The following is a 12,992-nucleotide window of genomic DNA, read 5'->3' as shown; positions in this document are numbered from 1 at the left end:
GACTCATTTATTCTTTTTGAACCATTTATTTCTCAATTTAATGATTCTCTGACTGCCATTAAGTACTTCAAAAGACAACCAGGTAATAAATCAAGTATGTTTTATTTTACCTCATTTGCCTTTTCCTGTATATATATTATAGAACCCCATATTTCGGGGGAAGAATTTAGGTGTGACTGCCTTATGGATTAGAAATCGACTATATGGTCCCTTAGGCTTATAACAGTGATTCTGTAATTTAATGAACTATTGCTTCTTTTGTTCTGAGTTCTAATGAAAACAGCAACAACAAACAGAACTCTTGGTCCCATGGCTTCTCTGACCTCCCCATGGTGTTCACCGGTGTGGGCAGCAGCTGGTCAATGAAGCCCCTGAAGTCTGTGAATTAACACGAACCTTTTAACATGGGATCAGACGCTGGCCTCATAAAAGCTCAAAGCAATACCAAAGCCATTTTAAAAAGAAAGAGGAAAAGTGTGGCCAGAAACTATCTGAACACATATTATTTTAGAATTTGGCAGGGACCTTCAAATGAGAAACTCAGCCAGATAAACATAACACATCGAACAGAATTCAAACTAGGTTGGCACTCAACACATCAGAATTCTAGGATGTCCTTATTATTCCTTTCTAATTATTAAAAGAGCTTCAAGCTGCAATTTCCAGCACTGCTCTGACTTGGTTAATTTTTCCCATGGTGACCATATTTCGAGCTGACCTCCAACAAGAAGGACCAGAGGTATTAGGGTGTGTTTGTACATGCTTGTATTTGCTGGAGCTTAAAAAGGCAATAAACTTCCAATTTTCCTCCTACATCAGAAGGATCTCAGAATTCAGTTCTCAATCTTTTATTTCTCCCAGGAGAGAAAAAGGCCTCAACATCATAGTTGAATAGTAGTTTTGAATCTTGGTCTGCGATTTTTTTTTCCAGCCTGATGGAAATCCCGTGAGGAGCACATTGTACTTGTAAAAATAGAGAGAATGCAGTGTTTGGTTAATTATCCAGATGTGTAAAAACACAATGAAATTGGGTGTAGAGAAAACCTGTAATTGTGTCTTTTGCCTGAGTCTCTCTTTTCTTATATATTTCAACAACATACATAGCCTACTTACTGTAACCTGCCATTTGGTTACTTTCAAGGAAGGGAAAAAGATTTCATAGCTAAAGTCCAGCTTCAATCAGCTCCTCCAGAGGAAAACAAACAGTGTCAGAGAATAATATTAAAATGGAAACAATGTTCTCTTACAGAAATTTCACATATGGTAGCAGTTACTGTTGTTTAAGCTACTCTCAGTTGACTACATTTCTCTGAAGTTTAGTAGGAAAAAAATAGATACACTTATACAGTCATTCTCTGCCTTGCTTCTAGGTACACATTTCATGGCAAAAAAAATTCAGAACTTTGTCAATGATAATGAGCAATGGCTTTTGAAATAAGACACAGCTAAACCTGGACACGAAGTTTCACCATCCACAGGCCTTAGTTCCTATTATTTGCCTGGCAGGTGGAAAGAGGGAGTTGTCAACTTCAGCAATGGTACACTGAAGACCCTGAGGGTCATTCGAAGCTCCCTGCCCTGCTTGAACCCCACTTTCCCCAGCTACACAAGAGAAAAAAAAAAAATCCTTCTTTGAAGAATCCACTACTGGGCTGGTGAGAGCTCCTCTGTATCCCCAGAAGGAATCAAGGCGCACTGCCCTTCTGGAATCAGTCATATCATTCCCTTGTTCTCCAGCTCGTCCCAGGCACAGACTACGATAGAGCTGCCACCCATTTATGGGAGAAGACCAGAGGGAACAAGACAGCTTCAATGCCTCAAAGAGAACTTTATACACACATTGAACACCCCAGGAAAGCCACAAAACCTGTTGAAAACCTCGGGGTAATGGGTACCATGTAGCAGCCAAGAGGGCAAGATTAGGCTAGGGTAACCTACTTTGGCTTCATCTAGCCTGGGGTAGAATCTCATTTCCTTCAGTACCATTATTTTCTCTGAAGAGAGGAGTGTGGCCTTAAAATGGCCAGTTCAGAAAATTAATGAATGAGGAAAGCTGGAATTTCAGTGTTGTGGTAATCTCTATAACTTCCTAGACATTTCTAGACCATGCGTCATCTAATTTCAAGACCACATTGCTACAATTAAAAAAAAAAAAAAGCCTTCCAACAAGAATACGACTTTATCAAAGCATCTATTTTTTTTTTGGAATATGGGCTTAAAAGAAACTTGCAAAATCTACAGGCATAGACATATAGCAAAACATTTCAATCTATAGCCAATTTTAGTCACATAAACTTATGCAAAAATACATGCTGCCTCCCAAATGATATATTCTTATTTTCTATTGAGAAGATACTCCTTAAAAAAAAAGCCATCATTGACAGGCATAGGTGAACAAGATGCATCCTTTTCCCACCTACTCTGAGTTCAGTGCCAATTTGGAGAAATCCAGCATGAAGCCAGGTGACTCAATGAGATGAATAAACCCTTTTGTTTAAAATGGAGACTACAGTTAATTTGACTTTTAAATAAAGAGTCTGAACACACCGGGCCACAGTCAACAAACTGAATCTTTGTTTGCTCACTGTAGATACAATTCAGAAGGATGAAGCTGCATAATAGATGTAACTTAGCATTTCTCATTTCCAACCTAAACATCTCATCTAATCAAGTACTATTTAGGTCTCTATGCTGCCTGCTCCAGCATGGTAACTCATTCCTGACAAAGCTTATAATGACTTCTGATTTACGCATATTCTTTTCCATGCAACCTCAGTATATATGTGTTGACTTGATTTGGATATGCTGTACAAAAGCCAGAGATCAAACTTGCAAACATTTCCATATGCCCTTATTCAGTTCTTTAGTTACAGCTTAAACCTTGATTTTTGTAATATTAAACTCATTAAATAGTCACAAATCCATTTTCAATTCTAAAAGAAAATATTGGCAAGTGCAGATGAACATAACTGAAAATAGAGATTTGTCATAGGTTCAAGAGTTAAAACAGCTTGAATGTTATCTAATAAAATTCAGCAAGTTCCAAGCCTTGAGAAATAATTGCATTCCAAAGACTTCAAGTCCTTATATCACTTGAAACTTCCACTTACTCTATAAAACTTAATGATCAAAGCCAAGTCTTTATGATTAAAACAGTCTTGGCCAGAAAGACATTCAAGAAGCTAGAGAACTTATTTCCTGTTTGTGTAAGGTTGATAACCTTAGAGTTTCAGCATTAAATATGGAAGGGGGCGTTTGATTCCCTTCTACACAAACAGAATCTGAAGCAGGTCCTGGAGACAGTGCAAGTTCAAGGTGAGAGCACCCAGCTTGGTGAACAAGCATTTTGGTGAACAAGGCTGCACCACTAGCTCATTTCTTCACCACCATCTTCAGGCTCTGGAGTCTGATTGCTTAGGTTCCAATGCTGGCTCCTCCACTTTCTGGCTGGGTGACCTTGGTAAGGCACACCTAACCTCACTAAGCCTCAGTCACCTCACCTGTAAAATGGGAAGAATAATCATAGCACGTATTTTTTAAGGCAGCTGTTAGGATTAAATGAGGTAATGCATAAAACAGTGCTTAGCATGATGTCTACCATACAGTCCATTCTCAATAAACATTCTCTAGTAAAATCTACAGATAAAATACATGAACTAGATGTTCTTAAAGGATCCCTTCTAGCCATTAAATTTAATGGTCCCAAGCCCGGGCTAATAGGATGATGGTACAGGCTTACATAGAATGCTAATAATCATAGGCCTACTTCTAGAATCGCTCTCCCACCCCACCTTGGTTGCCACCCCACTACATGTCACTGCTTGAAATTACCCTATTACAAATATCTATCCATCAGGTAGGCTCTGTCTCTACTCAAATGCAAACATGTTGAGAGTCCACCATATTGGGTTTAATTCATCAGGTCCTTTCTATGGAACTTTCTATGGAGCTGATAACAAGTCAGAATGGGGAGAGAAAAAGAACAATCATGATAGGGATGGAAGAAGCATGGAGAAATACAAGTCTGTACACAATAGACTGAGAAGAGGAAGGCTGAGGTGGGAGGATGGCCCTGGAAAACAAGGGAGGCCAAAGGAGAGTCCTGAGGACCCGGGACATAGTGCAGGAAGAGAAGGGTAATGAAACGGAGGCGAGAAGAGCAGAAAAGATCATTACTGGGTACTGAGCTTAATACCTGGGTGATGTAATAATATGTACAACAAACCTCTGTGATACATGTTTGTTTATGTAACAAACGTTCACATGTACCCCCAAACCTAAAATAAAAATTTTAAAAAAAGAAAGCGGCTGGCTGCAGTGGCTTACACCTGTAATCTCAGCACTTTGGGAGACTGAGGTGGGCAGATCACCAGGTCAGGAGTTCAAGGCCAGCCTGGCCAACAGAGTGAAACCCTGTCTCTACCAAAAATACAAAAATTAGGCGGGCATGGTGGCATGTGCCTGTAATTCCAGCTACTTGGGAGGCTGAGGCAGGAGAATCACTTGAAGCTGGGAACTGGAGGCTGCAGTGAGCCGAGATCGTGATGCTGCACTCCAGCTTAGGAAACAGAATGACACTTCGTCTCCAAAAAAAAAAAAAAAAAAAAAGCGGGGGGCGGGGGGGAGGTTGAAAGATGCAGGAAAGAAATATCAGTATTTTTATTTTATCTAAAGGCAGTCTTGCATGAACTTCATTCTATAATAATCATTACACACTGTGCTTAGTATCGAATAAAACAAACAAACATGGCTCTCGCATACTGGGAGCTTGCCACCTAACCCAATGGGCCATGATGACTTCAATTAAGGTCGTCAGACACTGTACTTTCAACAGGGACTTCACCCATGCAGATGAAGATAAAGTATCCCATTAAGCTCCCTAATTCATTTTTAAATAGCTTCAAAGTTTTGTCTCTATTGGGTCCTCAAATAAATTATGGTTGCAAAACTGTTTATAAAGAGAGTCTGCCCTTTTTTGCTGATGGAGAAGAGATGTCCCGTTTTAACCACATGCCCTGCTAGTTTGGAAGCATTCCCATCCATTGCCACAACCTCCCACATGCACTGACTCTTCCCCTTGAGTGGCACATAAAGACACAGGCTCAGAGAACAATGCGCAGTCCCCCATCGTCACCTGCCTGCCTTCCAGTGAGGGCTGTTTTGCTTTAACTTCTACCCGGGCTCACGTACAATTGAGAGGATGCTAAATGTGTCTGTGCCTCAAGAACAAGGGCAATCTCACTAATAGTTACTGGCTCAGAAAGGATCACACTTATAAAGAAAGTTAATTATGGGAATTAAATGCAGCTTGTTTCTCTTTTTGAAGTATATTTTTTTCATGTCTTGAGGAGGGTGATTTACAGACACATTTGTCGCTTTTTAGGGAAAATTAATTCCAGTTGGTGTTCTGGGCAGACATGAAGAGAAGGAAGAAGATAAAGCAGCTTCTCCCCTCTCCTCTGCGCTGAGAGCAGGCCCACGCCACTTTCTCTGGTGTAGCCACACCATCGTCCACATGGCAAGGCAGGAGCCTGGGGTGGGTCCTGACACATTTTGCTGCTGCCCATATAAAAAACAAGCACAACTTCTAATGTCAACTGCTAAGCTCCATTTTTTTTAGACAAAGTAACTATTGCTTTTAAAAATGATTTCAAAATCATAGACATAGAGTAGAGGGGACAATGCCATATCCCAGCAATGAGTTAGTGGAGCTTCTATTAACACTTCAGCTCTTGTCTACAGGCATTAGGCTGTGTGCTTGGGAGACATAATATATTAACCCAGCTTTTCAACATGAATGGTAATAGTAGTCATCACGTGTTGGGTACTCACCACAGTCACTAGGCTAATATCTGAGGAGGATTATCTAATTAAATGCTCAAAACAACCCTATGCAGTAGGTACTATGATTATTTCCAGGCTCCTTTACACCAAATCAAGGTTCTGAACAGCTGCTCCAGACCCCTTGAGCATCAGGTTCCTCTCATTCATAGCACACAAACATGAAGATATTTAGGTCTGGTGCATTTACATTGAAAAGCAGAAAAACATTCTGAATTTGTGCGTTTATTTTTTGAAGATGGCTCCACAAACTGAGCAGCACTATTCAGTTTTGCTAAGAGTGTGAGAAAATTAAGAGTTTAGAAGAGAAAGGAATTTTCTTTCTTGAAAAATCTAGAAGAATTTTTTTTTTTTTTTTTTTTTGGTGGTGGCAGCAGCGAGAGGGAAAATGGGTAGGTACTACGTTAAAATTACACACAGATGCTTAAAGAGTAAGTCTAAATAACTGCATTTGAACTTCCAGTAAAGCAAAATATCCTTGTAAGTGATCTAATCGAACAACTCCTCTGATTGTTAGATGAAAAGCAGAGGCCCAGGGAGGCTGAAAGACTTTCCTGAAATCATCCAGGGAGGAGCAAAGCCAGCCCTGAATCCCAGGTCTCCTAATGATTAATCCAGAATGCCTTCCACTTCTCTTTTGTGCCACATGGCCTTAAAACAGAAGACAACCCAGATGGGACCAATGAGACTGGAGAAACACAGCATTCTAATATTTATGATAAACCATCAAGGCATCATTATTTAGTGTTTTCTTCTTCTAGAAAGAGCAGTGCCCCCAGACTGAACGTATCCCATGTAGTTCGGGGAAGAACTCCTGACAACAGCATCTCTACCTCACATCTTCCTTCATCACTCAGAAGGCACAGGTTTCCTTAAAAGTATTCATCCTGGCAGCAAGGAAGGTACAAAGAAAACTGTCCTTTTCTATACACATTAGGAAATTATAGGCATAAAACCACAAGGCAGATGTGAAATAACCAAGTCAAATTTTTCATCTGGGATTTGGTAGCTTTGCCAAACATCATGGTTTGTATCAACATCAGCATCACGGTTAACAACATCACCACATTATTTGCAAGACAAGGCATTACACATGAAGTAGATCACTCTTCTGTAGGAGGTGGAGAACGGGCATTTTCCAAATATATTGCCAAATAATGGGGAGTGTCACTTCCTATTCGCTTTCCTAACCTGGCTCTGAAATTGGTTAAAAGACAAGGAACAGCCAGAAATTACCAGGAGAGGTTCTAAGTCATCCTGACTGCATAACTGGCTTAAAAAACCTAAAGTGTAGTATGCCAAACAGTCAGAATATCCCTTCCAAATAGCTTATAAAGAGAAAAAAGAGAAGAAGTTGCTAGCTCCAGTTACTTGCCATTCCCTTGGAAAAACTCAGACCATTTTTCTCTTTCCCTCCCTGAAAGTGTACATCACAGACATGCTTGCCAGCATCTTTACAGCCCTTCCTCTGGCATCATCACTTGGATCTTCCTCTGGAGATCACTCATCTCCTACTCTCAGGCCTTATGGTTCAGAGTATGAGGGCCCCCATCCTGGTTCCTACCCTCCCAGGGTGTGGAGTGGGCCTCAGGCACCATTCTGGCCGATCTGTATATTCCAACCACCTGGGTCCAGTTGGTGGTTCTAGGATAGGCATGAGATCCAAGTAGATCATCTGAGATTCAGGAATCTGGAGGGGAGGAATTATTGGGAAAGGGAAGTTGAATGGATAGGCTATACCTGCCCTGCGATGGATGGAGAAGCGGGAGTGCCACATGAAAAGAACTTGCCTGAGAATTAAACCAGAAAAGTACAAAGCAAAGTACATAGATCAGGAGAGAATGACAGGCAGAATCCTGATGACAAAGTATGGGCAACCAGATCCAGCCACACCTGACATTAAATCAATCAATGTCCTGTTTCACTAAAGCTGCTTTAAATAGGGTTTCTGTCACTTGCAACCAAAAGAGCCTTAACTAACACACCCTTATTTATCCTTCAAAACTTGGTTTCATTGCCATCTCCTCTGCTTGGCCTTTCCTGAGGATCCCATTCTGAGGTAGCGATTGGTACCTTTCCTGTGGCTATTAGTCTTTACAGTTACTTCTCTAATTTTTTTTCTTAACTTTTTTTTCTTTTTTCAAGATTCGTGGATCAGAGATAATATTTCTCTAATTGTGCCTTTCATCTGTATTGTAATTATTAGACTTTCAGATTTAGGACAGAGTCAACGTCTGATAAATCACCGAATTCCTAATATTTGTCCAGTGCCTCAAACATAGCAGATACTCAGTATATCTGTGCTCAGTTGAATTCGATTCTAAATGTTCTTTCAGTGAACACTGGACCCTCAATGGTTTCCCATTACTCTTAGAATAAAGTCTAAACTCTTTGCCACAGGCAGCCGGGCCCTGCAGGATCCACTGGCCTCTTTCTGCTCAGTTCCCACCACGGCAGCTCTGTGCTTTTCCTTGAACCTGCCAAGCCTGTCCCCACTGGAGAGTCTTTGCAATCAGTTTCTTCTGCCAGGAAAGCTCTTCTTACAGATACTGCAGAAATTATCCCACCACATCATTCAGAGTTCTGCTCATTATCTCCTTGTCAAAGAGCCTTGCCCAGACAATCTTATCCAAAATAGCACCTCCTTCACTCTCCGGCCCTTGCCCTACTGCATCTCTTTCATGATGCTTGTCACTGCCTGATGGTACAGTACCTAGCACATATTTTAGTTATCACTGTCTACCTCTCTAGAATGTAGGGCAGGGATTTTTTTTGTAGTTTTTCAGTGTTAGTCACCACTATATTCCTAGCACCTAGAACTGCACCTGTGTTCTCAAATGAGTGGCTGGTACATATTTTTAAAATAATCTTAAAAGGATGAAAAAAGCAAACCTTAAAATTGAAACCAACATAGACAAATGAATGTAACTGTGTATTAAATTTTAACAGAATCACCCTTAAAAAGATAGAATTCTTTTAACTTTTAAACACAGTACTTTGATTGTAAGTGTGTAGTGAGATACAATTTAAGGATAAAAATAATTGCAGCAAAAATATTAAAAGTAATTGTGATGTTTCTTGTTGGTAATGGTACTCATGTAGTAATTCTGAAACCATTTTGGGCACATTGTAGAAGCAAGCAAAAGAGGAAACATGCTGATGTCATGAGGAACCACAGCCCTCAATGTGGGAGAAGGGTAAACAAACATGGAACAGAGAAAAGAGAAGAGAACCTTGTGGTACGGAATCAGAATTATGGGTATTAGTATGAAGTCATTTTGTTTCCTAGCTCTGCCCACAGACACATCCCAGCAGCAATGGGCCACTTAGTGCTTAGCACTTGCTTTTTAAATGCCATTCCCCACGAAAAAGAACCAGCATTCCATGAAGAACTGACTGATTCCAAGGCTAGAACAGGGAAAGTATAAGAAGTACAAGATGCTTCTGGAACACACATTTGTGTCAAAAAGCAAGGACATGCTTGGAGGCTAATGGGGACCTGCAAAAAGGGCACAAGAGCCAGTTGAAGGAGTTCCCAGTGACCAAATTTAAAACAATGTAAGCATCAAAAACAAAACAAATTGTAACAGATCAAATAGAAACAACAATCTGTGAATCCACAGTACTATTTTTAAAAGTGAGTAATAGTGGAAAAGGGTAAAATTTTCCCTATGGAAGAATGCCAGGTGATATCCACAGAAAGATACATTAGAAAACTCACCATTTTATCACCCCCAGTGTAATAACTGATCCAGACAGAGATCATCAATGGATGCTAAAACTACTGGGTGGCATTTTTTGAGGGAACAGTGTTGAATGGTCTTGAATTATTAATTAATTACAAACAGAAACAGGTGCCTTTACAATGGCCAGATCTGGCACACACCACCTTGACAGAGTGATCCAGTTTAGCATCATCAACAGTGGGACAAACCGACTTCATGTGCCTCCTGATGTGAGGCACCAGAAAGTACACACCATCTATGTAATATGTGTGCTCAAATGTTTTGACATAACCTAAGCACTGAGGAAAAAATCTGACAAATTCAGAATATGGGACATTCTACAAAGCACCTGGCCTGGACTCTTCAAATCATCACCATGAATGACGAGGACAACAAACAAGGTAGGTGACTGAGCCTACCTAGTGCACCCATGGTAATATGAGAGCATGCATTGAGCCCTGGGATTTACAATATGTTATGAAAGGGCCAGATGCAGTGGCTCATGCCTGTAATCCCAGCACTTTGGGAGGCCGAGGCAGGCAGATCACGAGACCTGAACAGGAGTTCGAGACCAGCCTGGACAACATGGTGAAACCCCATCTCTACTAAAAACAAAAAAATTAGCCAGGCGTGGTAGCAGGTGCCTGTAATCCCAGCTACTTAAGAGGCTGAGGCAGGAGAATGGCTTGAACCCGGGAGGCAGAGGTTGTAGTGAGCTGAGATCGCGCCACTGCACTCCAGCCCTGGGCAACAAGAGCGAAATTCCAACTCAAAAAAAGAAAAAAAAGTTATGAAGGGTATTTTGATAATTGGGAGAATTTCGAATATAGGTTGAATCAATATTGATATGTATGTGTACATGTATATATGTATATAGATTTTAAACGAACAAACTACATTCATATGTCAGTTCTGGTGATGTTGAAGCACACAAGGAAACGTGCCTTCTACTTACCTCCCCAGTGACATAAAAGTCATTATTTTTATATTCAGGAAATATCTGGAAAAACTGAATTAGTGCACTGCAAAAGAAGAACAAAACAATACAAATTAATCAGAAAAATGATTCAGGAGCTCTTCATGCTAGGATATCAAATCTAACCCTTTGGCAATAGGTTTCACATTTGAAATAAGATACCACTCTGCTATGAGCTCCTGTAGGGCATTTTATTTACACAATACGTGTGGGCTTACTTTGATAATAAGAAGTTTGGACAAGTGGACATCAATACTCTGGGCATGTTTCCAAATCACTGAGTTACCAGTTTGGATCATTTAACTGTTGAGGGCACCTTGAGCAAATAATACAGGTTTCACATGTTGCATAACAATTCTTGGAGGTAGTTCTGCAAACTTTATGATCCCATTAGCCCAGATTTGTGGTGAAGTAAGGGAAATCTTAGTTGCTTATCAACCCCACTGTGGGGACTCTGAACATTTCTGCTGGAGCTCCAAGAATGTCAGCATTTTAATAACCAAAGAACACAAAACTGTAAGATGACTATAATTTAAAAGAAAAACAGCAAATGGCCACAGATATTGAAATAAATGTACAGTAGCCTCTGGGCTAAAAAAAGAAAAACACATTTACTAAAGAATACCAACAGCTGGCCAGGGGCGGTGGCTCACGCCTGTAATCCCAGCACTTTGGGAGGCTGAGGTGGGCAGATAACGAGGTCAGGAGTTCGAGACCAGCCTAGCCAACATAGTGAAACCTTATCTCTACTAAAATTAGCCAGGCATGGTGGTGTGCACCTGTAGTCCTAGCTACTCAGGAGGCTGAGACAGGAGAATCGCTTCAACCCGGGAGGCTGAGGTTGCAGTGAGCTGAGATTGCACCACTGCACTCCAGCCTGGGCAACAGAGTAAGACTCTGTCTCAAAAAAAATAAAAAAAATAAAAAAAGAATGCCAATAGCCACTTTAGTGATGAAATAGATTTTAACAGACTCAAGGAGTGATTTCATAATAAGCAAGAAGACAGTGGATTTTTAAATGATTCTTTACTTGAACAAAATATTTCAAAAAAAAGGAAAACAAAAACTTGTGAAACTCAGTAGCTCTATGAGTATTTTGACCCAGACTGCAGTGCCTGCGAAGCTAGGGGAGGTTTTTGGCCCAGCTTCCTGCTGAGAGACTAAAAGCCATGAACCACCCAGGGAAGATGAAAGGCAAGGAGGCTCTGAAAACCCAGGAGGATGGCGAAGTTCAAGGGTTACAAAGAGGCAAAATTGGGTCATTACAATCACCATGATCCTAGCTATATTTAACTTTCAAAGGCTGCATAAAAATTCACCATGAAACACTACTGTAGAGTTTTGTTGTATTTCTGCATCCATTATTTATAGTGGCCTTTATAGCAACTAAATCTGAGAAGCTGTATTTTATAGCTTCTATGTTTGTGCTGGCAATAAGCTGGCTTTAGAATGCAGATAAAAATAGGCATTCATTCTCCACCCTTCCCTCTCCAACCTTCAGGCTAAAATCTACTTCCTTTTCTCTCTTCCTGCTTGTTGGAATGGCAATAGATAATTTAGCTTAGTAAATCTCAATTAAGTCTTTGGCTTTAGCTTAAAGCTTATTTCCTTGTAGTATTTGCTGGAGAGTCATTAGGGTTGCTGGATTTAGCAAATGAAAACATAAGACATGGTTTAATTTTGAATTTCAGATAAATAACAAATAATGGCTTAGTATAAGTATGTTCCAAATATTGCATGGAATATACTCACATTAAAATGTTATTTGTTGTTTATCTGAAATTCAAATTTAACTGGGCCTTTTGTGTTTTATCTGACAGTCTTAGTTGCAGATAATCTCCCAGGTTACTTCTATCTCGAAAATGGCAGGATTCTCCAGCTCAAGTTTCCAAGGCAAGGCTCCACTTGAGGAAATTATCATCAAGTTTCATTTCACAGTTTTGATTTCACAGCCAAAAAATTGGCTATTTTTTTAAAGCAAGCACTTGGTAGCATGGTAGCACTCTCTTTTCCTAAAAGAGAGTGAAGAATGAAAAAAGTAAATTTAGTAAATTAGATTTGCATATGCCATTTGCTCATTTAACTGTATTTTAGTCAAGAACTCTTCTTATTACCTGGTGAGCATCTTCTAGAAAATAAAATCTAGAATCAAGCCCAAATGAAATTACAAATTTTAGAAGCAGAACTGCTAAACATATATATATAAAATACATAAGTATTTTATATGCTCACACCGTGGGTGGCTGAGGCAGGTGGATCACAAGGTCAAGAGATTGAGACCATTCTGGCCAACGTGGTGAAACCCCGTCTCTACTAAAAATACAAAAATTATCTGGGTGTGGTGGTGGGTGTCTGTAGTCCCAGCTACTCAGGAGGCTGAGGCAGAATTGCTTGAGCCTGGGAGGTAAAGGTGGCAGTGAGCCGAGATCACGCCACTGCACTCCAGTCTG

At 40.2% G+C, this 12,992-nt stretch overlaps 1 protein-coding gene across 3 annotated transcripts in view; it reads right to left on the bottom strand.

Moving 5' to 3' along the window:
* CPVL (carboxypeptidase vitellogenic like) overlaps nucleotides 1-12,992 on the bottom strand; it is a 160,641-nt gene that overhangs the window by 88,870 nt on the left and 58,779 nt on the right. For all 3 annotated transcript variants that reach the window (XM_017881353.1, XM_017881352.1, XM_017881354.1), the window contains exon 7: nucleotides 10,522-10,588. In XM_017881353.1, the coding sequence (XP_017736842.1) occupies nucleotides 10,522-10,588 (67 nt within the window). The remainder of the gene's footprint in view (nucleotides 1-10,521; nucleotides 10,589-12,992) is intronic.

Source organism: Rhinopithecus bieti, unplaced genomic scaffold (genome assembly GCF_001698545.2).
Source record: "Rhinopithecus bieti isolate Rb0 unplaced genomic scaffold, ASM169854v2 scaffold_13174, whole genome shotgun sequence".
Classification (NCBI taxonomy): domain Eukaryota; kingdom Metazoa; phylum Chordata; class Mammalia; order Primates; family Cercopithecidae; genus Rhinopithecus; species Rhinopithecus bieti.
The sequence above is the reverse complement of the archived record's forward strand: the minus strand, read 5'-3'. Positions and strand labels throughout refer to the sequence as shown.